General features: G+C 40.9%; 1 protein-coding gene across 2 annotated transcripts in view; it reads right to left on the bottom strand.

Annotated features, from left to right (window-relative positions):
- Nucleotides 1-2,312: 2,312 nt before the first annotated feature.
- The window catches only part of spire1a (spire-type actin nucleation factor 1a), a 38,358-nt gene continuing 14,719 nt past the window's right edge, over nt 2,313-25,951 (bottom strand). Inside the window, exons 3-18 of one of the 2 annotated variants that reach the window (XM_008306741.1) lie at nt 22,824-23,093; nt 18,158-18,283; nt 14,898-14,972; nt 14,608-14,772; nt 14,381-14,467; nt 13,778-13,907; nt 10,572-10,619; nt 9,765-9,919; nt 9,271-9,361; nt 8,767-8,909; nt 7,031-7,060; nt 6,166-6,303; nt 5,995-6,065; nt 4,654-4,681; nt 4,342-4,505; nt 2,313-4,245 (exon numbers count right to left, since the gene is read on the bottom strand). In XM_008306741.1, the coding sequence (XP_008304963.1) occupies nt 3,984-4,245; nt 4,342-4,505; nt 4,654-4,681; nt 5,995-6,065; nt 6,166-6,303; nt 7,031-7,060; nt 8,767-8,909; nt 9,271-9,361; nt 9,765-9,919; nt 10,572-10,619; nt 13,778-13,907; nt 14,381-14,467; nt 14,608-14,772; nt 14,898-14,972; nt 18,158-18,283; nt 22,824-23,093 (1,983 nt within the window). In that variant the 3' untranslated portion in view covers nt 2,313-3,983. The remainder of the gene's footprint in view (nt 4,246-4,341; nt 4,506-4,653; nt 4,682-5,994; nt 6,066-6,165; nt 6,304-7,030; nt 7,061-8,766; nt 8,910-9,270; nt 9,362-9,764; nt 9,920-10,571; nt 10,620-13,777; nt 13,908-14,380; nt 14,468-14,607; nt 14,773-14,897; nt 14,973-18,157; nt 18,284-22,823; nt 23,094-25,951) is intronic. The other variant, XM_008306742.1, reaches the window with a different exon arrangement.

Below are 25,951 nucleotides of genomic sequence, written 5' to 3'. Positions count from 1 at the left end.
AGGGACACAGGAACATGCTCTGGCTATCAGGTGACACACTTGCTCTCCATACATCATTAAATACCAGAGCAACATCCATTAAAATCCTGCATTATATTTAACTTTGGTAGGAAATGATTAAATACATTGCTGTATGTTAGACTGACGTGTGCCGACCTCTTGACCCCTCAGGTCACATTCTCTTCATCCAGAGTGTCTGGCATCAAGTAGCTCCACATGCAGGCTGAATATCCAGTTCCCAGCGGCCCCTCCCTCGAGAGGCTCACTGTTTGCGCAGCGTACTTGTGAGTCGGCCCCCAGTGAAGCTGACGAGATCTGGCATCAGATTTCCCTTTTAATCCTTTGTCCATTAGCGTGGAAGCACTGAAAGTTGTCCAGGAGCGGCAACTTAAAAAAAAAAAAAAAGAAAGGGGGGAATTTCGTCACAGCTCACATTAGCAAGCTCAGGCTGTCACTGGGTTAAAAGGCTCCTTGTTATCCTGCTCGCTCTAAACGCCTCACACTAACCCTCTGTGTATGAGCGACAACTGATGCCCGACCACAATGTTACGAAGACACACATTCTGCGCAGGATGATCCACAAGCAGAATGCCTGAAAGTCAAACCTTAGACGTTCAACACAAACAGAGACTCTCCTGCATCATTCGCCATCAGATCCTCGACTCTGAAAGTTTTTATTGAGCCGCTGCTGCACACACAGTCTATTCAGATTGTTTACCGACTGTGTTTGCTTGCTACCTTTCCATAGAAACCCTTGTGTGAGGGTCACCCTTCAGGGAGGCTGTGGCCTGGCGGGTTATTTTCAGTGTCTGTTACTAGCCCATCAAGGGATAGCATTTCATTGCCTATTTTGTGTGCACACATACAGTAATTGCAGTTAGAAGAACCATATGAGCACGCAGGAGTAGCATGCGTGCTCCAAACCAATATATAAACTTACATAACCCATGTGTAGAAAATAAACTTAACTAGACTACACTGTAGCCTCAAACAACATTTAAAGACGCTTTCCTTGCTGATTGTCGACTCGGATCAACAACACAGAGAAGAACCACGTGAGACTTTATTTCCTGGTTTGAAAGAAACGCCACAATGAACACCTGTTTGGAACAATTTTAAATACTAACTGAGGGGTTTCCCTGCTGTGTCATTTGAGAAGGCCTTTTGCCAGACTGCAACTTCATCCCCTGTGTTAATGTGAGGGACAGGGGGATTAACACGGTTTACACCAACACAGCCAGGGGTGGAGCACAGATGCTAAGAGATCCTGTCATCTGTGTGGATTCTTTCTTTTTTTTTTTCCCAACAAAGTAATAGCTAGATCAAACACCTAACAGCTTTCAGATATCATGCTGATTTGAAATTGAGGTACAAGCAGCAGATAACAGCTTTGACTGACTTTTGAGCAACGATTATACAAACTGGAAAAAACAGGAAACTTGCAGAAGAACAGGAAAACATGTTTCATTGATAAAGTTGACCCTGCATAAAATGTCTACATCCAAGTTTTCTTAACTGTTTCTCATCAGCAGAGCTCACATACTGCAGAGCATTGCTAAGCCAGCATAATTAAACGCATCTATTCCTGAATCAGACAAAGCCACATAAACTGCCTGCAGTACAGATCCTCTTCCACCTGATGTCCCCAAGCCTGCAGGCCGCCATGAAGCCGACAGACAGATTTCATTTGTGTTGTGCCTCTATTGCCCTCTGCTGACTGACATGCCTTTGCACATAAGCGCTCTGTAAGGTTTGTTAAATGTATTTCTACCCTTCCAGTAAAGAAAAGGCAAAATTCACAATAGTCACTCAAATAACTAGAAACTGAAAAAAGTAATAATAAATAAAAATTTGCTAAATTATAATTCAGTGAAATAAGACATTGCTTTTGAATTGTGGTTGAAAAGATTAATTGAAAAAATATATAAATAAAAAACTGTCCCGGACAAATTAGAGCACTTTGCTGATGAGCAGTGAAATCCAAACACCTGTCAACAGGTGCAGAAGTCTGATTGAGAGTTACAGAAAACACTTGATAGCAGTGATTGGCTCAAAGGGTTGTTCAATGAAATATTAGTTCATGGGTCCCATCATGCTTGTTTTTTATTTTTTTTAAATATATATATTTCTGTTGAACCACAATTCAAAAGCAACGTCATTATTTTCATTAATTTTTTATTTATTATTACTTTTGTCAGTTTCAACTTATTTCAGTGACACCTGTTTTTTCCTTCTTTAACGGGAGAGTATGAATACATTTAACTGTACATCCAACACACTGGATTTTAAATTCAGTAAAAGCGCGACAAACGTAAGAATCATGTTGATTTTATTGTATTTACCTTCATAAAAACAAACAGATCACAGTACAGCATGCACACATTCCTAACAGAGGTCTAAAATAAAACTTGTCGGATGGACTTTTTGGAACATGGCATCGATAATTACCAGGCTGGTTAGGCTTTGTGTTCATTTGGTAACGACTGTCACAAAACACACTACGTGAACATGTGTGTCTGTGTGTGTGTGTGTGTGTGTGTGTGTGTGACTGTGAACGGGAGAGTCTTTTAAAAGGAAATAAAATGTTCATAAAGCCTATTCAATGACAGTTATACACTTAAAATGCCTACATTCAACTCATTGGAGCGCTTTGTTTTAGTCATTATTCTTTTCTACCAGCAGCCACTCACACACATTTTCATTCAATGAGGAATCCTGGGAAATGGCACTGAAAAAAAATAAACATTTTAATACTTATTAATTAAGACAAAAACCCAACATAAACTATATTTTTTTCTTTTAAATAAAAGTGCTATTTTTAATTAAGAAAAATCTTAACACTGAGAAGTTTATAAACTATACAAACATAACAGAAATAAAATCTTATGACAGAAATAGAATATAGAACTAATAATAAATGAACATTTTCAAATAAAGAAATCTTGAAACATGGTAAAATTATACTTTGACTTAGTTCAGAATCTTATATTAAATTTCATTTTTGGAACCGTTAAGATTTACAGCATGTACACATTCACATACCCTACATGTCTGTGCTTCTATTGCCCTGTTTGGAGAATGGAGGGGGCAAGAGACCAAACCTTGAATTAACCTAAAATGCCCTCCCCCATTTACTTTATGACACATATGTACAGTAGGTCCATGACTACAAAGGCAATGAGAGAAAACAAAAAATACATTTTGGCACCAGGCACAGAATTGAATATACATTTTACCTCAAAACTAAAATCCGCCCAGAAAAATAATCAGACTTTTCTCATTTCATCGCAGCAACAGTAGATTATAGTAAATATGCATTTAAACTGGCGAAAATAAAAATGAAAGATGTAACATTTGGCATAATTGTTGCTGGAAGAATAAGAGGAGGAGCAGGGGACTGGCAGAGATCTACCCCAGCAGACCTGACAGGAGGATCTACAGTGCATTTCTGTCAAAAGACAATCGGTTGTTCTTCCTGAGTGCTTGAAGTAAACAGGAACTGGAAAACGTACTGATAGCTAAGATTAAGGTTGGGCCTTGGAACTATTTACAATATGTCACTGCCACTTTTGGCTTTCTGTGTCATCTGCTATCACTTCTATGGCAGCGCAAACCCTTACCTGGTTCACAACGGGGACGTCAGCAGCTCAGTTTACGCAACATGCCCTGAATTGTTGCTGCCACTTACGGAAACATGGCTGTCCTTCGTTATCTGGCAGCTAGTGCAGAGTCCTGACCAGCTACGACCAACGATAACAACTTTTCCTGAGAGGGGATAAGGTATAAGAACCTCTACTAGCTTACTAGGGTGGGAAGGACTGGCTTCATGGTAGCATCTGGTTATTTATTTTAAATCCCCATTCATATGTACAAAATGCAGTTAATCAGTCCGTTTCAAAACTAGGGGATTTTATTTTTTTTGTTATTTTTTATTGAATGACTAAGGTCTGAGAGAGATGCTAACAAAAGTGCACAGGACAGTCCTACACCTCGTTGATGGTGCGCTCCGAGGGCCTGAAGTTGACCGAGTTGGACGATGACATGTAGAAGGATTGGGTTTTGCGGTTGAGACGAGCCCGCTTGGAGGCCACACACAGGCTGCGTTTACTGGAGGAGATGATCTCTGTGATGAACTTTTTGCAGTCTACACAGACCTCCATGGCCACCCAGTCCTCGGTCAGCTCCTTGGGCAGCTCTGGCTCGTCCAGCGACTGTCTGTCTTTGCTGCTGCTGTGCTTGGACAACCTGAAGGGGAAGAAACAGTGAACACGCATTCTGACATGGCATGGCATTACATTTGCTCAGCATATATTAAGACGTGGTAATTCTGCTTTAACGTACTTAGAAACGCTTCTGCGTAAGCTGTGTCGGCTTTGTGCAGACCCAAAGGGCTGCTTATCTGGCTCGGCGGGGCCAGAAGCTGCGCCACCCTCCTCTTTAGTCAGAGCGCTGTGGCCCAGAGAGTAGATGGGCAGCGTGGAGTAGGGCTTAGACGGCAGCCGCATCTGAGGTAGAAAGATACACAAACATGATGAAAACTGCTCATGTGGTTCATCAAGCACCTGCTGGTGTTCACATAATGGCTCATGGGTGTCAAGAGCGTCAGCGTACTGTGAAGTGAGCATGCAAAAGTGTGTTAAATTAAAGTCCTACCTTTTTAGAACACTGGGAACACACAGGCCTGGAGAAGATAAAAAATTAACTTGTAAGTTACGCATTACAGAACAGATGCTTTACTTAAGAGAGTACTCTGATTTAGCTTTGCACTCATGGAAAAGTTTCAGTTTAAAACAGTTCTTGTTCCTGGTTAATCCCCTGAACCTAAAACCTCCCTGTAGGTTCAAAATGTATGTTGTCAGGCAGACGTTACAAAGTCCCACTAGCCCACAAAAACATCTAGAAAAAATCCTTCATTCCCACTGCAATAACCACAAAATGAAATAAGATATTGATCAGGACATTTTATCGGCTGCTGTTTCTTTTTAGCAATTATTTTAGACGTCTGTGCTTTGTGAGCTTAAGTGTGTTTTATATGTTTTATATTTTCATTGTTGGAGTCTTGTCAAAGGAGAATTTCTGTCACTATTTGGGACAGACAATAAAGTCTATCTATCTATGTTAAAAAAAATAAATAAATAAAAAAAGCCAATTTATAAGATCAGTAACATCAGGTCAAATGATTTTCAACATGTTCACTGTCCTATAATTACTTAACTGTATGTGCTGTTCTGATAGAAAACTAAACTAAATCAAAGCATAAATTGTGATGTATTCTATTCTTTTAAACATTTGCCAAAAAAGCCATTTGCAATAATCAGATTCTATTAAAAAGGAAAAACCCAGGAAACTGTGGTGCAACTGTGACGCCATTAGTGACTCAGCTACAAACAACAGCCTTGTGACAAAAAACTTTTTTGGCTGTGCTGACACAGAGCAGATAATAGACAAGGACTAAGAAAAAAAAACAGTAAAATATCTGTAGTATGTAGAGGAAGCTTAAAATTAAACTTGTTTTTTCCCCTTTGTTTGTTATTTATTTGAACTGTGGTTCACTCCACAACAGAGATTTCTGAGCTCTCTTTACTTCTAGCCAAGGTTGTGCTGGACTGTATGTCACACAAAAAAATGAGGCCACAGTTAGTAAAAATGTGACAGGACCAAAGAACAGCCAGAAACCTCTTTGGATTCCGAGGGTTAAACATTGACGCCAACATGAACCACGATCCAACTCAACTGCAGACACGTGTACTAGTCACTGCAGGTTGTTACGCTCTGGTCTGGTGAGCTCAATGCTTTCAGCCGCTCTACACAACTTTTTTTTTCCATTTCCAACATGGCCAAGTGGTATCACATGAGGCAATGTTTCAGATTTCACACATCCCCCTCTTGAGACTTTCTACAACTTTCTCACATATGCAGCAGCACTCCATACCAACACACTACGATGATGACAGTATTAAGCTGAGTAGTTCTAGTAACAGTGACTCCATTTACCTTTTGCAGAACTGGCAGGTGTAGGACCAGGTAAAGAGGGAGAACCTTTTGGTCCGACACGAAAAGCAAAGCTAGACAGGAAAGAAAATGAGATGAAAAAAAAGGTACATGGTGCCTGATGCTTTTCAACAAATGTGGGTTTAAAGACAAAATTCTCCACGTGGTTTCTACCTTTCCTTTCTTGAGAGCGTTGTAGATGTCTTTGTATTGCTGGAACTTCTCGAGCTCGGCCTTGACGAGCACCTGTCTGATGTGCATCACCTCCTCCACGGTCAGAGCCAGACACTCCACTGGGTAGCAGAACTCCTCCTGGAGGAAGACACAAACATTACATCAACAAGCTGCGCTTATTCATACAGATCAGTAAACGCTTAACCCAGGAATGTGCAATAAGTGATGGTATCTGCTGCTGATGGGACCGACACCACGTGGATGGAGATAAATGCACCAGTTCACCAGAAGACCAAACGTGCAGTGAGATGGTGAGGATGGAAGGAAGAGATGCTTCCACTGAAAACAAACGCACAACTTCCAGGTGACATAGCAGACCTGCCATGATGTTAATCCACAACTTTTGGTTTTTATTCTTTGCCACAATTCTATATGAAATGTGGGAGTCATCTTAACATACTGGATGGCTTCCATCATTCAGAGGACCAATTAAGATACCACCAGTGTTTTCTAGTTAGAAGTGGATCCCCATCATGTTCCTAGCTGAGGTCACACATGGACATTAGTGACACAACTAGGAGCTAAAAGAACCCCGAAACACTCCACAGACTTGAAAATCTCTCAGGGAATTTGTCTACTCCGTTGCTGCTGTGAATGTTTGTAAATGATTTCTCCTCTTTTGTATACTTTTCCGACCTTCCCTGAGTCATTTTCAGCACACCACAGATCTCACATTCACAGTCATGACACGAGGTCACATCAGTCTACAGCCAGTCTATTGAACCACGTGGCATGCTGGACGGCCTCCCTGCACACAGTGATTCTGATGATACGATTTGATGAATATGCAGGAACGGTGACATACCGTGCCCTGAGCACTGCTGCCAGCTTCCACCTGACCAGCAGACAGAGGGAACAGGACATTCAAACAGAGGTAGGGCTTCATATTCCAACAAGATAATCACACCAAATATGCTTAGATAACATCAAGACAAGAGCTCCATAAAGTCATCTGTCTGTCAGTTATGTAATTAGTTAGAGCCAACTTTGTTAAAGACATTAAGGCAGCAAATCTAATTAAAACATACAAAACAGATGAGAACTTCTGCACAGAGTTCATACAGTGCTTCACTGACTCTCCTCCTTGCATGAGCTCATACCGTTAATTAAGTGTCATTTTCTTTCATATGCCGTATGACATTTAATTTAACAACAAGCAAAGCTTTAGAGTCCCATGATAAAAAAAGTCATATGATATCTTAAAAGGAGGAGAGCAGGCAGAGATGACAGCTGTTATGACAGTTGAATTCTTTCTGCTTCATCACAGACACCAAGGAGCACAAGCTGCTGCTGAATAATCATGTAAACCTGCAACTTAGAACTTACACATCCCTCCTGCTGTTTCCTTCCTCTACTTTGTCCCCTAACTTGTGTTTATTTTAGTTTTGCTACTTTTCTGATATTGTGCAAAAAATGCTTTAAAAAACAAACAAAAAAAAAAGGATGGTGATGGATTAACAGGACGTTGTTACCTTGGCGCCGGGATCCGCCATCAGCTGCAGCATTATGTAAAATAGGAAACGACTGCAAGTAAGTCTTTAGGACAAGATGGCTAACCAGAGTAAACACGCTGATGAGATAAGAGGTGAATCAGAAAGGGAGGGAAGCTGAAGTGTTTTACGTCCACTAAAGAAGCTCAACTCCTAATATCAGTGTAAAAAAGCAAAACCTGTCTGTGCACATTGAAATACAAAAAGAAAATAAAGGAACAAAAACTGGAAACTATATTTTTTAAAACTGAAAACAAAACCGTGTAGCAACTTGCTATTAACAAATAGTAACTACTCTTTAAAATGAATCCTTGACAACATAAACTTGACACTGTTGTGATGCTAATGATCAATAAGTCAAGTGTTAAATATAAAGTATGAAGCCCCAAGAGAGTCGTCTAATCCAGGCTTTGATATGCATTTCCACTGATTTTATAACCTTCCAGTGGTTCTGCTATTAAAAAAGCGAGTGCTGAGAGTAAACCAATTCCATATAAATCCTCTTCATACAGCAGCTGTCCTGTGGTTTCAATTACATCCATCAACTGCACTAGAATCATACCAACAACACGGAGGTACTCAGACGACCAGTGACCTCAAACATATGAGCAGCCACAGGATGGGAGTACATCCAGTGTTATTGGTAGATGTAGCTGCAGTAATGTGCTCTACTCATTTAAATTATACCCATGTCTATATTCATTTGAATTATGCAATTTAAAAGTATCATTTATAAATGATTTACACTCATAAATGCTTCTGAAAAACCACTTTCTACTCTTTTGGCAGGCTTTGATCGATTACAGACCCAGATAACGGTGACTTCTAAGAAGGATAATCTCAGGAATATCAATGAAGAATATAATTTACCATGTCAGTCTTATCATCCAAGTTAAGCATCTGTGGCAGAAAAATCTGCAATTCAATATTTTTCAAACCCAGCTGGAATGTTAAAGATCTTTTATCAACCTCAGGGGCCTCATTTATTCAGTCATTCAGAGATTATAAGCAAGTCAGTAGAAAAAAAAAAAGAATCATAACATAAACGTACCAAAGACTTGGAAGCCTGTCTGGTTGGTGGCACGAAAGGACGGACGCTGGTGGGGGCTTCCTTCTCGATGGAGTGCCGCCTCTGTGGAGACTGGCGCTTGTCCGGCTGGGGGGTGGCAGAGATGGGCAAGAACTTCGGAGGAGCTGCAGATGAGACACAAAAACAGAAATGAATGGAAAAAAGACTTCCAGAGAAGAAACATTAAACATCAGGATACTTTCTGGTTTGTGTTTACACCTTAGATGGACTCGAAGTGAGCAGAAAATACTTTGTGATTTATTCCTATACTATACATACAGTTGTGTGAGGACGCCATTGTCCCATCCAATAAGGAGACTAAAATCCTTCTTAACATCAAGAAGAGGGCCTTCATGTCCAAGGACAGTGAGGCGATCACTATTGTATTCTTTGTGTGCCGCTGTCTTGTGCTGTTGCAATGCCTGAATTTCCCCTATGGGGGATCAATAAAGAATTATCTTATCTCATGTTAAGTTAAGGTTGTACCTTTCTTCCCTGGGAATGTCATGACAGACTCGGGAGACGTGTCCTCCACCAAAGACGTGGACATACTGGAGCTGCTGCGTGTGGGCTCCTCCTGCCAACCAGACAAATGACACACATTAAGTAACTTTGAATTACTTTGAATATTGCATGAATGAAGTCCTTTTTCTCTAAGAACTCTTCACAAGTCGCTGAAGATAATCTTAGTAATACTTTTGAGAAGCGTGTAGAAATAATCCAATTTACACTCCATCAGTGTACACGTCTAGAAAATTCTGCATTAACATGGAAACTATTAATGCCTTCAGAGATAATGCTAACACACAAATGACTGCTAAGCTAATCAGTGTCATTTTATACTTTAGCTGCTACATTGGAACATGACTTGAACTGTAGTATATAGCCGATAGATTTAATGGCGCTGTCAGTTTAAGCAGCTGTCACATTTAGGGGACGGGCATCGTGCATGAGGCAAAGGGAGTCATCGGACATCTTACATCAGATTCGGAGCTGTCCAGCTCGGCCAGCGTGGGCGCTCTGAGCAGCCTCTTCCTCTGTGTGAGTGGCTGCACTCCACTCTGATTGGGTCCCGTGGTGCCGCTGGCCAGAGACTGAGTGCTGCCAGCCAACTTCCTCTGTGCGTCAGGAGTGTCTGTGGGTCAAAGGTCAGGTAGTTAAGAGGTGACGACGTGGCTTCTGACACTGTAGAGAGGTTTGGTTATGGACAGTGTTGCATTACAACTGTCTGGCTTTCTTTACTCTCTGAACTCCAAAACAGGGCAGCAGTTGTACTTTCAACTCTCTGACTGTCCTTGAACTAATCATGTGTGACTTCTGGTTTCATTCAGAGAAACAAACAAATCTAAGCTAACAATCTGTAGATTTCATCAATATCACATTAGTTCACACACAAATGTCTTTTCTGTGCTCTTCAAAGAAACTGAGAAGTCATTAGTGGGTCAGCTGTGACCAACATATGTCAAGAATTTCGAGTTTTTGGTTGAACTGGACTGAACTGAGGATGGAAACAAACTGAAATTATAACTGGAAATGAATTAGAATTAGAACTTTGTTATACTGCACAGAAGACATTCTATGATCTCTGCTTCTAGCCACGGTTGTGTTGTTTCCATAGAGGTGCAGGACTTCATACTGGAGTAAAAAATGAATCCACGGTGAGTAAAAATGTGTCAGAAACGGCTTGTTGTTTAGAGAATAGCTGGCTGAGCTTGCTGTGTAAACCTTTATTCACACTATAGGACACTAATGAGGCAGCAAGGAGAAATAAGGACACTTTGCTTTACCTGAACTGCGGAACAAGTCCTGAGGAGTGCTGATGCTTTTCCCTGCACCTGCAGACAAATTGAGGGAATACACTTGTTAATGAGAGCGCATGAGTCAACATTTTCATTTCTAACACCAGACTAGTACCACAGGGAAGACTTGACAGTAACAAACATCTGTCTGAACAGGTGTGCATTACAGGATGCTACGTGATAGTGGTCAGGCATAAATCGGTTGGGCATCGCTAGAAAGCACAGAGGGAGAGGAGCGTGAGGGGAAGTGGCGGGGAAGCAGAGAAAGACATTGAGTGCAGCCACAGAGCAAAAAGGTTACTGTCGTACACCCATCTGGATCGTGGTCATCCTGTGAACTGTAATGCGACATTCAAATCTTCATCTGCCATTCAGCTGTTTATCTGAGGTAGGCTGCTGACACCAGTGTTATGTAATTCTTCACATCCCAGAGTGAGAGCGGATTAGGGTGACCAGCAGGTCAGATTGGCTGCAGAGGCAGAGTGATGATTTGTAATCTCACATTACTGGCTCCGGTTCAATGGCTATCCCCTATGAGCTAGACCACACATTCAGCTGCTGGGCGTAACCTTTATATATCTGGGGCCGCCACCATTCAGAATTTTTCTAAAATATATGCTCATGATTTTGCTCTATATACCTCGTTGCCTCTAAAATTACTCCAACCGTGTAAAATTAAGTGAGCACCTGCATTAAAATTCCCCTCATCCTGAGATGAAGTTGCACTGTGGTGACCCATCTTTTCCTCAGGGGGAGAAAGTGCCTTTATCATAACAGCCAGTAAGTGACAGTAGTGTGTCATAGATGCACTTGTAAACACGAGCATGAAATATAACAACAACACAAAAAGGTGTGTGTGTGTTGAAATCAGGGAGGGGCAGGAGCTACTTCTAAAAATAAGCCTGGAATGAAGCACAAGGTACAACAACAGGAGTACAATAGGTGAACTTTACCTGATGAGTCAAAACTGTAAGACATGCTAAGCGGTCGCATGACTGACAGACATGCCCATGTTTGGAAAAAAAAAAACAACAAAATAAAATCAAATCGGAGAAAAAGAAAAAAGTTTAAACAGACGATGAAGTCAGTAAATCATCAGGGTTTTTCCTTCGTAGAGGAATTTAGCATGAAGAGGTTTCGACAGTGTCGAAATAATAATAGAGTTTAGAAGAAATACGTTCTTGAAACTAGTTTTGTTACTTGTGGCTATATTTAATCAAATGTCAAAGCTAGTTTTATTTATCAGATCACCACAAATAAGAGGTAAATGCATAGATGTGGGGAATAACACAGATCCGTTGCCTTTACTGTCCATGCTTCCTGTCATGCGTAATGACCTCCCAGAGGCCCATTCTGAGCCAGGAAAAACCCTGATGATTATAAAACATATCATTCATTAAAATAGACTGTTCTACCCAGGCTCTATAATCTCAGATTTTCAGAAATACTTCCACAGAACTGTACAATCTCCTATGTATGATTATGCAACAGCTGCTCCATGTTCCTAAAGCCGTTAACAAAAGGAGTCTTGTGTGAACTGCATAGAACGCTGTATGGTATAGAACGCTGTAAACATTTGCTGTTGTAAACTGATTAAAGCATTTAATGGTTTGAAATGTTATCTCCACTTGGCCAATTATGAGTAAAACATACCAAACGGATAATCTCCCTCCTTTGCACTGCTTTGCCTCAGAGGCAGCTTTTCACATTGTGATTTTATAAAACGAATGTCAGCTTAGTTTTCCGTTCATCAGTAGCTGCAGTGACAGTTACTTCAGCAGCATCAGTCTGGTAAACACCTGAAGGCTAACAGCCACAGTCAGAGTGATCCTTGTTTAAACACTAAGACACTTCTGATTAAGTGAGCAGGAGGAGTGCTGTTAGAGTAATTGTGATGGATGCGTTTAAGAATGATTAAGTCACGGTTAATGGTTATTGTCGTTAGTGGATGGGTTAGGCACATGAAGATCAGCCGTGCAGTAAGCCGCCCGCCGCGCTCGCAAAGAGAAAAGAGGTGAAGAGCTTTCTTCAGCTGATGCTAATAGTTGGAACAAAAAGGATTGTTGATTTATGTGTGAGTTATGTTCAGAAGAGTGTTGAGGGATTTTTGTGTAACCCTCTGAACCACAAAACCTGCTGGCAGGTTTGAGAGGCATTTTTTCTTTAAAAAAGGAAAAGTTAAACCCATAAAAGTTTTTCCCAAATTGCCCTCTTTTTTCGGGTCCGGAAGCTGAAAAAAAATGAAAAAATCTTTGGTTTCTCAACTTTCTGACAGTGTTTGAACTACTCATGTGGGATGTGCAGTTCCTTTAGCAAGATGATCTGAATTTTGAAATTGAGATATCTCATTCACTTTTTTCAAAAAATTCAGAAAAAAAACGAACATTTGCAGTAACTGGATTCTGTTAAAAAAATAAAATAAAAATAAATATATATATAAATCAGTCCTGTTTGGTGCAACTGTGAAGCCATTAGAGACTCAGGTGCAGCCAACAGTCACGCTAGAAACTTCTGAAACTTTTTGGCTGAATGGACTGTAGGCTGCGCTTATGCAGGGCAGATAGGAGACAAGTATGGAAACAAATTAAACATCCATCCATCCATTCATCATCTACACACCGCTTAATCCTCACTAGGGTCGTGGGGGGCTGGAGCTTATCCCAGGTGACTTAGGGCGAAGGCAGGAGACACCCTGGACAGGTCACCAGTCTATGACAGGGTAACACTTAGAGACAGACAACCAAGCACACTCACATTCACACCTACGGATAATTTAGAATCACCAATTAACTTCAACATGTTTTTGGATTGTGTGGGAGGAAGCCGGAGACGGACGCGCCCACAATGGACAGGGAGAACATGGAGACACCACGCAGGGTGTCCTCACTGGGACATGAACCAGCGACCTTCTTGCGGCGAGGCAACAGTGCTAACCACTGCTCCACCTTGCAGCCCCCAAATTAAACATGCAAGTAAAAAATATACATTTAGCATGTAGAGTCACCATTTGTTTCCAGTATTGGTGACACTTGGGGGCATTTGGGAAATGCTGATTCCAGATTTTCTCGATTTTTTTGAGTAAAAATGTGCCAGGAGAAAAACGGCCACAAACGACTTGGGGTTCAGAGGATTTATGTCCATTTGTGCTGTAAATAAGATAATTTAATGTGTATTAGTGCGTGTCAGCGTCTCACCCAGGCGGCTTCTGCGGATCATGTCAGGTGAAACCGGCCTGAGCTTCCTTTCAGCCTTGATGTCCTCCAGCAGTCGCTCGTGGAGGCTCCGGGGACGTGGAGGGTGAGGTTTCAGTTTACGAGCCGAGACCTGTCCCGACAACGACAAGAGTGAGCGCCCCATTGCCATGGAGATAGGTATGAGATTCCACCTCACACCTCTATTATGAAAGACTGCATGACTTACAGGTGCATTAAGTCATCCAAGTCAGAGTTCATCACTTGACTAACAATGCCAGTGTGATGACGGACATGCATGTATCATTTTGTTCTTCATCATTCACTCCCTGTCAGGCCTATGTGTTAATACAACAAGTGGAAATCAAATATTGATGTCTCTGACTAAGTGTTTTCACAGCTGTGCTAAATGTGGATGCTAATTATCATATTATCTTCTAAACGTTGCCAAACTGAAATTGGACTCTGGTGGGAACACATGAGAGATGAGTGCTGTCAGCTGAAAACAGTAGAGATGAAACCTGGAAGCTTATTTCAGTAAAAATGAAAGACAACAAGGAGAAAAGTATCACACTGTTTACTGGCACTGCATTTTGTTCTACTCACAGGGTTGAGAGGGGGTCGTGACCTGATGAATTCAAGAATGATCTCGTGTGCGCTCTTCTTTAACCTTGGAGGGATGTCTCCATTCACCTGGAATCAGACAGAGGACCATCAACAACAACTTGATACCTCAGAGACAATGAAGGAATGTGACTGTTAATTTGTATAAAGTAGTGGTGGGTGGTCTTATTACTCCAAAACAGCTAAACAAATGTTCATGTGACCCTCACCATGACTTTACGCAGCTTGTAACGTTTGGAGCGGATGTCATCCATCAGCATTTCATAGGGCGTGAGCTGGTATTCAATTGGTAACGGGTTGTACTGACGCTCCTGAACCTTCTTCAACTTGACGCCATTTCGTAGATCTCGCATGACCTGAACCCAGAAGCGTGCCTTCTCAGGGGAAAAAAAAAAACAATGTGATAATTAAGGCTGTTATCTTCTGTACAGATGCACGCAACAGCTGTGGTCAAGTTAAACCTAGTGGTTCTCCAAGTAGAAGTAGATATTGTTCTTACCCAATCTGCGTTTTGCAGCTCATCGAGGTCTTTCACGGGGTCCTCATGAGTCTCGCCCTCCATCCTTCGAAGGTTCTGGCCAAGAAAACAAGAAAGGAAAAACATGAAATGGGAATGGAAAGAACTGAGACAGAAAATTTGCAACGTCATGACATTCAACTCGTGCATCACTGCGCTCACAAGACCGGCGAAAATCAAATTGAGGTCACGGGCAAACTGCCCATATTGTAATAGCAGGCTGGTTAATTAATCAATAGATGCTGTTTCACATGAGCATGTTGATATCCATCTGCATGTTGATATCCATCTGCATCGTTCTGTGCTGACAGCGAGCCAGAGGAGGGAAAAATAGACCAATAGTCCACTAATGACTGCGATTAATGTGTGTCTGCTGAATCTTTTCGGCAAAAGGAAATTATTGAACATGCTGGGTGATTAGTTTAAATGTCATACTGGTTGAAAACAAGCTTTGGAGTTGATGTGTTCAGCATGTGCAACGTTTATCCTTACAGTCTAAGGTAGTTGGATTTGGAAATCCCAGACATGTTTTGCGTTCTGTTGGGTGTATTTTAAACATGTCAGCATGCTATCTTGTCATCTGATTTGCACTTTTCTCAAGGCCACTTCAGGTTCATCAAAAGTTGAACAAAACATGATCTATATCAATTATACAGGAGTTTCAGATCAAACGAAAAAAAAGAAGCCTTAAGGGTTGTTTGCTGGCAACTGCTTTCTTTTCGCATTTCTAATCTAGACATCTATTCATCCACACCCATGTTTACTGCTGAAACGTCCTTCTTCCTTAGTCTGTTTTTCTTTAATCATATTCATCCTACTATTTATCCTCCACCTTTGTGACTCAGGAGCCACCAAAGTTTCAGTTTGCTGTTTTCTATACTGGCAGAAAAGAGGGGAACCCAACAGAGGGAGTCCGTACAAACTGACAGAAAGCAGAAAAACACTGAAACAGCCAGAGAAACTGAGAGCAACACTCATTGACTAACCCCCTAATCAGTAAGCATGTGTGATGTGCGCTACCATGTGTGGTTACTTATTAGTAATTATCCAGTAACATTGAGTGCTACAGGGAGCCCCATGTAGCCGAGTGGTCCAATCCCTTCCTATAAGCTCCTTAAATTTCTGTAATAAGGTTAAACTTGATTCTATAACCATCTATTACATAAGATTGTTTGCATCCACCGTGCCTGCTGCAGAAGCCACAGCTCGTGTGAACATACTGTACGGTGAAGCTATGCCGTCTGACAAGTCGTAGACCAAGTGTTACGGCAACATCCTCCTTAAACCTCAGTTAGATCACTGCAGACAACAGAGAATTTCAATTCATGTCTAGTTTGAATGCTTAAGTGAGCTTAGGAAAGGGTTTTTGTTCCAGCACTTCTCTGAGACATTCTTTAGAAATGTTCTTTAAAATAGATGCACACAATTATCAGCATCATCATCAGGTGTAAATTGTAAGTGAACAGGGTGTCCAACAATGACGTAATTGTATTATTAAGTCTATGAACAACAAAGTAGACTCCAAAACATGACTATACTCTCATCTGTCATATTTCGATTGGCTTAAGATGCCGATGACATAATCCAATGCATATTTCTTTAACCCTCTGCATGTTTCTTCGTCACGTTTTTAACCACTGTACGGTTATTTGTCACTACGCTATAAATTCTGCCCCTCTATGAAAACAGCACAGCCACAGTTAGCAGTAAAGACTAGTCAGACATATCTTTTGTACAGTTTAACAAAGTTAGAATGCTGTAAATCACGTTACAAGTTCACAAAAATTGAACATAAACATTTTTCCGAGTGCCCACAGGTGTTTCTAGCACTCGAGGAAAATGGTGACTACACACTACAGATACTTAACCTTTTTATTATTTTTTTAACTTATTTGCTTGCGTACTTTTCCCCTACCTGCTCTAAACCAAGCCTCATGTTCAGCTGAAAAGTCCCACGTTTTGATCACATGACTGTCGGCTGCAGCTGAGTCACCAATTAGATTAGATTAGACTTTATTGTCATTACACATGTACAAGTACAAGGCAACGAAATGCAGTTAGCAGCTCACCAGAAGTGCAAAAGTGCAGATATATTGTTAATATATATAAACTATGGTATTGACATGAATATATGGCTCCACTAATGGTTTCATGGTTGAGCAGAAGTGCAGAATTTAAGCTTTTGTTTTTACTTTTTTACAAAATTTCTAATCTCAAAACGTTTCATTTCTGGCAAACTTTTAAATAAGCTGAAGAATAAGGATATTTTGATGAAATGTTACTATTTTTCGTTTAGATTTGGTGTTTTTCAGACGTAACAGCACCACAGATGAGTAGTTCAAGGGCTGTAGGAAAGTTCACAATCCAAACCAATCCATTTTTACAGTTTTTACAGTTTCTGGCTCCAAAAAAAGGTGCAATTTTTCTTTAAATATAACATGAATTTCAAACCTGTCTGGTTTTGGAGTTCGGAGGGTTAATAGTGTTTTGTCATTTACCTTTTAATGTTGAATTTTTAATAAAAAGACCAAATCCAAGCACATCTTGGTTGCCAGTTGTCTAAAACATTCTGTCACTAAGAAGCACAACAACGACAACAACATGGAACTCCTCACTAATCTTTATCAGTCGCTCCAGCACCAATACGCCGCTTTCAGACAGAAACTTTCCAGCTAGCTTGTAGACAGACGCAAGAAACAGGATGCCAGATCACGTTCATGCACAATTAAGTTATGCCAAGCAATTGAGCTCCCAGCTGCCCTGGCAAATGGGTCAGAGAAGGACACTCACACAGTTTCAATCATTCTACACTATTGTCTCTTTGTGGACTGTTTTGTTGTTATTGTGCTGTTTCTGGGCACCTCTCTGGTGTTTTTCTCTCCCCAGCAAAAGGAAGTCTGTCGGCCTTGACAGATCTTAATTCAATTCCACCCAGTAAAGCCACATACCAAAGCAGAGCGACAAGAAAGTTTGGCACTTTCTCACAACCTCTTATCTGCTCTGTGCTTCGAATCACACTTTTCCCTCGCTCTTTCGCCTCACTTTTATATTCATATTTTGACAGGTCTGTGATGTGCAAATGAGTCAAATAGTCTAAGTATGACTCATGGACAAAATTACCAGACTTGGCATTGCAGAGATAAGTAAAAAAAATATGTTTAAAGTGAGTGCAGACATTTGTCAGACTTGTCCGCACTGGATGTATTAATAACTTGCAGATGTCAGGTGTCAAAACATCTCACCTCCTTGGCACTCTTGATCTTCCCCAAGAAGGTGTGTAGTTCCCTGCTCTCGGCGTAGAGAGCCCGACACACGGCCTGGTAGTGGTTGGGGGCGTCTGATGGGCTGGGCAGGTGGGAGGAACATATCTGTGCAGGTGAAAAAGCAGTAAGTGGGTTATACTTTCATGTCACGCTCATTAATGAAACATGGCCAGCATTATGTACATATATTAGTATCTTGCATAACTGCTGCATACGGAGATCTCTTCCATAGTTAAAGCACGACTGGTCTTCACAAAACATCACAGAAAGTGCAAAAGACAGTTTTCATACCAAAGTCACAAAACACCTTTGTCATTCTCTTTGCTCTGCAATTTCAGATCTACTACAAAATGAAGTGTCCATTATAGTAAAGCACTAGGCAAGGCAGGTTTCTTTGTATAGCACAATTCATATCCGAGGTAATTCAAAGTGCTTCACACAAAAGTATAAGAAGACAGATAAAATCAGTCCACAGAACATAAACACAATTATTAATTAATTACATTAAAAGCAAAGAGGCAGATAAAATCAATCCATAAAAACATAAATATAATCATTACTTAGAAGAGTACAGATCAAATACTTTCAGCTGTCATATGCACAACTACATAGAACTGTTTTCAGCCTGGATTTGAACATTGTCAGACTTGAGGCCTGTCTCACATCTTCTGAAATCCAGTTCCCGATTTTAGTTGCATAAAACTGGAACCTCACCGTGTTTAGTCCTGACTCTGGGCACCGGCAGGAGACCCCTCCCTGAGGTTCTCAGAGCCCGACATGGTTCATATGGCATTAACATGTCAGAGATGTGCTTTAGTGTTGGACCATGAAGAGACTTGTACACAAGCAAAGCGGTTTTAAAGTCAATTCTCTGAGCGACAGGAAGCCAGTGCAGAGACTTGAGCACTGGACTAGTGTGGTCGTACTTCCTGGTTCTAGTCAGGACTCGAGCAGCAGCGTTCTGGATAAACTGCAGCCGTCATACAGCTCGTTTAGAGAGGCCAATGAGCAGGCCGTTACAGTGGTCTAACCTGCTGGAGACATGGATTAGTCTCTAACTCTGGCTTAGACACTATATATTTGATTTTGGCAATGCTTTTTAGATGACAAAAAGCTGCTGATGTTATTGACTTAATGTGGCTATTAAATTTCAGGTCTTAGTCCATTACTATACACTACATACGAGAGGAAAACAGAGACTAATAACTCAGATTAATGAGACTCACAAACAATTATTCCAATCCAGGTTTTTTTTTTCTTTTGCAAACGTTAACAGAAGCTGAAGTTTAGTTTGTCCAGCTGTTTGTAGGAGTCTTTCCTCGGAATTTATTAAACACCTGCAGCATCAAAGTGCATTAAGATCCATATGAGCATCTTTACTGTTGGTGAAGTAGTAGTCAGGATATCATCACACATGGACAGAATTTTTAGTGGTTAGGAAATTATACATAAATTATTTTCGCTATTTGTACAGTTTGATAAGCTGCTGTTAGTTTAGCTTTAGCCTTGTGCTTATGATTGCTTTATTATGTCGTATACATCACTTGATATACTGTCTGATGTCACCTGTATGACAAATACAGACTAACGTGGCAGAAATGTTACCTATCCCATGTCTGAAAGCGCTCACGAATCTATAGTGTCAACATGAGCATACCAACGTGCTTAATATGACAATACCAACACTGTGACGTTATAATACCAACCATGCGCACCACCTTAGTTTAGCTAATTAGCAACAAAAACACAGCAGCTCATCAAAGTACTGGTCAAATGAAAGTATTGAGCCATTTACTGCACTGGAGGGGCAGTCACATTATTACCAATGTGACAGTTATCGAGTGTTTCAATCTGGACCAAAGCGATGGCCAGACAGATGGCCATGCTGCTATTGGGACTAAAAACACAGAACTATGTGAAGCAGAACTATCAGCAAATGTGAACCTGATTGTCCAGTTGGAGAAACAATGCCCGACAAGCCCAAGCGCCATTTACAGAACTGACCTGTGTGGTATTCGACTGTAAAGATAACATGAAAAGCTATCGAACAGAGTAATGGATGTTCCGTCGAACTATTTCCAGAGAAACAATGGAGGGAACCAGACGAATGACATATTTCTGCTGAGGGGGGTGTGGCAAGTCACAAGAATCTGACTCAGCAGATGGCGTCTCTTCATCCTCATCCACTGAGGGGAAATTTACAGGTAAATTGACACCGGAGTAATGAAAGTAAGCACTCGCATGCCTAAAATACTGCTGCGTCTGTGGTTTCCATTGTTATTACAGCAAACAATTAGGTGCAGCAAACGTGAAGCCATTTGTTTTAATGAAGAAAAATGCAGGTTAATTGCATAATTTTTTTTTTTTTTTTTAAAGTGGATTGTTGGCCCCTTTTATCTGAAATAAACTGCGTATTTGATGAGCCATGATTAATCTGAAGATGGGTGGGCTACATTCAAACCCCCTGATGGACAGTTTGGAGGATGACAGCTCCTGTGTCCACTCCATTTCACTAAAGCATTGAGAAAACTCATTCAGCACTTTCAACTTCTAGCCATCCCTGTCAAAGTGGGAACTACCAAGTCCTGTCATCATCTGTCAGCGTCTTGACTCAGTGAACCCTCACCAACCTGACTTGTCTGTCTGACAGAACAGAAAGGAGTAAAACCAGGAAGCAGGTCAGCCGGGAATGTGCAGTTATCTAATCCAGCCATGTCACACCAGCATATTGCAGTTTACGCTCAAGAGCATGATTGTTGGAGGAATTAGAGGCCAGGCTGGACACGTAGTGGCAACAGACAGACCTAACATTTGTGTGCCGAGTTCATTACATGGAGGGAACAAGCTGTGACCATTTCTGAGCCTATTCCCCAAACGCCGGTGTGTTTACACAGCTATATTTACCAGTCTCATATTCAGAAGCTGCTTGGGGAATTTAAAGTGTGACGGCCTCCATCTGGGGAATGCATTTGGTGCTGGGGTGCTGCTGCTGCTGCTGCTGATGATGATGATGATGTGGCTGCACTGCTTTGTTAACAAACCAGATGACTAATAATGTAATAATGTGGGGAAAAAAGGAAAAATGTGTGTACATCCTGGCAGTTTTTAATATGTGCAGGATCCCGAAGGAAATATCCGAAAGCACAAAGAGGCATCTGCACATCACACGCCTTCAATAATTCTGATTTATAAATATTTGCTGCATCCTTTTAATCCGTCACGGGCTGCGTGATCAGATTGAGGAAGACGGAAACACTGCAATAAATTATTAAAGTTATTATGAGACTATTAGATAGTGTGAGGATTTGATGTTTGTTTTTAGGTTAATGTACCCATGGAAACTGGAAGACAACCTCATTTCTTGTTGCCAGCCAAACATAAATACAAACACTTGATACAGTATACATCAGTGTGCATGCAAGGAATGTAGATATCGACATATCTACGTCTGCATCTCATACTGTGTTGCACACTTTGCCGGTTTGTTCACGGTAATTTTTGTTATTTATCCCTCGACGTCTAACACTGCTGTGTGAAATCACCAGTAAACCTTTCAACCCTTCGAACCCCAAAAGTAGGTTTGAAATTGTTAGCAACTGGACTTGCTTGAGTTCCTTGAAGACGTTTCACCTCTCATCCAAGAGGCTTCATCAGGTCTGACTGACAAGTTGGGAGTTCCAGATATCCTTAAGGAGACGTTAACACCTGAGTTTCGGTTTCAGCTGGGGGCTGCCACATGGTAAACACCACACCCACACCTAGCCACAAAAGACCCTAACAAACCCCATTGTGGCAGGGGGAGCACTAACAACTCACATAACGAGGGGGAGGAGCAACAAACCCCCAGCTGAAACCAAAACTCAGGTGTGAATGGCTCCTTAAGAATATCTGGAACTCCCAACTAGTCAGTCGGAACTGATGAAGCCTCTTGGATGAGAGGTGGAACGTCTTCAAAGAACCAAGCAAGTCCAGTTGCTACGATTAATCTACCAGAGTAACCATGACCTGGATGACTGAGACTCTTCACAGACGAAAAATTGAGAACAAAAAGAATCCGACAGTCCTTGAACTACTCATCTGTGATAAACTTTTCCATCAGGAAACTTGAGCAAATCTACACGTTAAATCGTGATAATTCATCAAAATCACTTTGTTCAAACTCACTTAGACCACTCGAATCATATTCTGTGAAAAATGTGTTCTTTAATGCAACTATGAAATCATTTATCCATCAGCAGCGATCAACAGTTAAATTACAAAAACGAGGGCCTTTTTGACTGAACTGGTCTGAACTGCAGGCTGCAGTTACGCAAAGCACATAGAAGACAATTTCTAAAACGAATTAAAAACATAAGTAGTTAAACATCTTAAGGATGTTGACTAACTATTTTTTCTAGTGTTGCCAGCAGCTATGGTCAGATAAGAGTATTATGCAGCAGGTTATTTCCAATTTTTCCATTTTTGAGCTCTCTCTACTTCTAGTCATGGTTGTACTGCTTCCATAGAGGGGCAGGACTTTATATTGCAGTGAAAAATTAGTCTACTGTGACTGAAAATGTGACAGGAGCAAAAAAAAAAACAAAACACAGAACCTGGATGGGGTTCAGAGAGTTACAAACAAACCCCGCCTGCCGTTCCAACCTACCATGATGATGTCTCGATAGCTCTGGATGCTGCTGACTGTGCCGGCGGAGGTAGCAGAGACGAGCTCCTCTTCCTCCTCTCCTTCCTCGCACTCATCCTCTTCCTCCGTGGCCTCGTAGCCTTCGTCAGGACAGGAGTCACTCTCGGTTTCCTCGGTGTTGGTCATCATGTCGATGAGGCGCTCCAGCGGAGGGCTGAGTTCGCGCTCTTCGTTTTGTTTGAGGCCGTAATCCAGAGCTTTGTAGATCATGACGCCCAGTGAGTCAATAACCTGCAGGAGATGTTGAAGGTTATTATGATGCAAAGGAGAATAAACCGATTTTACTTTGGTCCTAGGCTAAAAAAAAAAAAAGTTGATTTCATTTCATTTTATACAGAACAGTATAAGATTTTGTTCAGTTTTTGTGGATGTATTTAGAGTCTTTGATCACAGTTATAGTCTCAACAGGGATTGATCTATCCATATATACACACACACAAAATGTTAAGGCTGAAATTCACTGTCTCAAACAATAAGAACATGAATGGAGCAGTTATTCTCCCTGGCATGTCTGTTCAGTGCTATTTTTGCAAATGCTGAATAAGGTAAATATCATTAAGGTGAACACAATTCAGTAAACCTACAGAACTTCACTAATCTAGCCAGGGTATATCTATATTTTTTAAAAAGCCTCTCCTGTCCTCTGAAATGTGTTTACTCGCTGTTAAGTTAGGCAACATTATGTTCTTTCCAGCTAACTGTCTGTTCTAATTTTTTTGTTCCCTCTGCCCTTACTACTCTATAATTAATAGCATACCAGCACATCCTCATGGAACGACCCAATTTCCTCGAATCCCTGTCCTAGATAGACAAACAACCCAATGCTTAGTTCACCTGAACAAACAAGAAGACAGTTCATGTCCTCACACCAGATCTGAAAGGAGGTCAGTGTTCCTCCAAACATAGTGATCGTCGTCATAATTTAGGGATGATTTCATTGCATCATTCATTCGTCTCATCAGTAAGCAGGATACGACCTTTACTTCTAACAGCTTAATTAAGCTCATCTTAATGTTTTAAACTACCAGCACATTATTATTATGATCATTACTATTGGGTGTTGGTAAGCCAGATGACCTAAAAGTTCAGCACATGGCAGTCAGCCTGAATCAACCACTGGAATTATCCGGTAGTGGATCTGTACAGGCCACTGGTTTCAAACAGTACAGTACGGTGAAACATACTGGTATTTAAGCACTAAACCAATACTTGATGCAAAGTTTATGGTGACTGAAAATGCAAAGGTCATCATCACCTCCACCAAGAAGGTTATGATGTCATTGCTGTATATCTGTCTATCAGTAAGAAGGATGAAGAGATGGAGCACTGGCAAAAAAAGGGGCCTGTTAAATCTTGGTGTCTGCACATAGAAGACTATGTCAAGGGTCGAAGTAACTTTTGAACCATATGCACAGTTTTCACAAATGAGGCAACACTACATTCTTTGGATCAAGTTGAGTTCAGAGTGACCCACAACCTCAAACTTGAGTGTTTCTTGGTTCTTGAAGAAAGAAAGAAAGCCGAGAGACTTTGCTGAACATCAGGGCAGTGAACGTCTTGTGATTTGGACCAACTACATCAACACGGAGTCCGATCGGAGACTACACCGGCAGTTACAACAGCTTCATTCCACAAGCTCTCAGAATGCTGAACTGCTGATCCGGACATGCAAACACTTCTTTATTTAATTGCTTTTAGTTTTTGGATCCTGAAGAAACGTTCTCTCATCTTGTTTGTACTACTGTTGTATGTACAGCAAAATGACAATAAACCTGATTTGATTTGAACCTTCAGGACACAAAAAGAGAAGTCCCGTTGACTTAAAATCTACACAGACACTGTGGCCTAAATTGTTAACAAAACTGATCCAGATGATCTTCCAACCAGGCTTCACAGAAGTATTCATATGAATTTTGTTTTTTGAACGCATTTCTTCATCACAGCCAATCAAAGCTGCAGTGAACAATCCAAACAACAGGTGAAGTCATATCTCAGCAACACTCTGATCGATGAGGAAACACCAAAATTATTGTTGCAGTTGATCACTAGGGAGTGACTGCAATAAGGAAAAATGTGTTTTCCAGAAATAACAGCCTTTAACGGTGGATGATGGTTTTGTTTGCACGTAGAAAAGAAAAGTGGACGACTGGTCTTGGCCAAGGCCTACGCTCTATAAGTGCACATCTAGCTACTAATAAAGAGGAAAAAAAACATCTTTTTACGTTTATGCAATAGAACTGTCACTAATTTCTTTAAGTTCAGCACTAAAACTGACACTTCAACCTCTTTAACTGCTTCAGTTAATACTTTAAACACTTTAAACACTTCAGCTATTTCAAAAGGCTTCAATAACAAATAGTCAACAGCAAACACATATTTTTCCTTTAGAAAGTTTTGCCTTTACTAGTAACTTCTATGTCTTGTGTTTTTTTTCCCATGTAAATGTTATTTATGAGGATTAATCCATTAACTAAAACAGCTCTGACTCACTACTGTACTGCCAGTTCTTTTCCAAAGCGACATTGTTGAGAAAGGGAGGTGCTCAAACAAAACATACTGTTGATGCGGGTGAAACTATCGTTGATGGGCACGGCTGGCTACGCTTGGCTTTAGGTGCAGGGACGGCACAGCACCTGTCTGTTGAGTCTGGGAGTGTACTAAACAGACGGGAAGGGTGTTGACTGAGCATGTTTGGGTTCATGAGCTTCTCCAGCTGAGGCAAAAAAAAACCATTACATAATTCACATGCCATATAAAGTGGAAGCGACGCCCATGTAATAGTTTCACAAGGATGTTTCCTATAAAATGCTTTTGATCCTCTGTGAGGCATGACGCTCTCTGAAAATCATGCAGCTGCAAAATGTAAGCTTTTATTAAGCTAATACACATAGCTCCTGTTTTGAGGTTAGTTATAACACATTGTTTTAGGAAATTCATGATTTTTAAATTGGTTAGTCTATACTAACTGCTGTACTTCTGCAAAAATGACACATAATGCATCATCTCATTGTAAGTATCAGTTTTTTCTCTGCATTAAGGTGCAGACACATTATGGTACTAACTAGTCTGACTCAGGGCTTCAAGGTGGA

This window comes from Stegastes partitus, unplaced genomic scaffold, assembly GCF_000690725.1.
Source record: "Stegastes partitus isolate 25-593 unplaced genomic scaffold, Stegastes_partitus-1.0.2 Scaffold46, whole genome shotgun sequence".
In the NCBI taxonomy this organism is placed as follows: domain Eukaryota; kingdom Metazoa; phylum Chordata; class Actinopteri; family Pomacentridae; genus Stegastes; species Stegastes partitus.
This window is presented reverse-complemented; position numbering and strand designations above follow the sequence as displayed.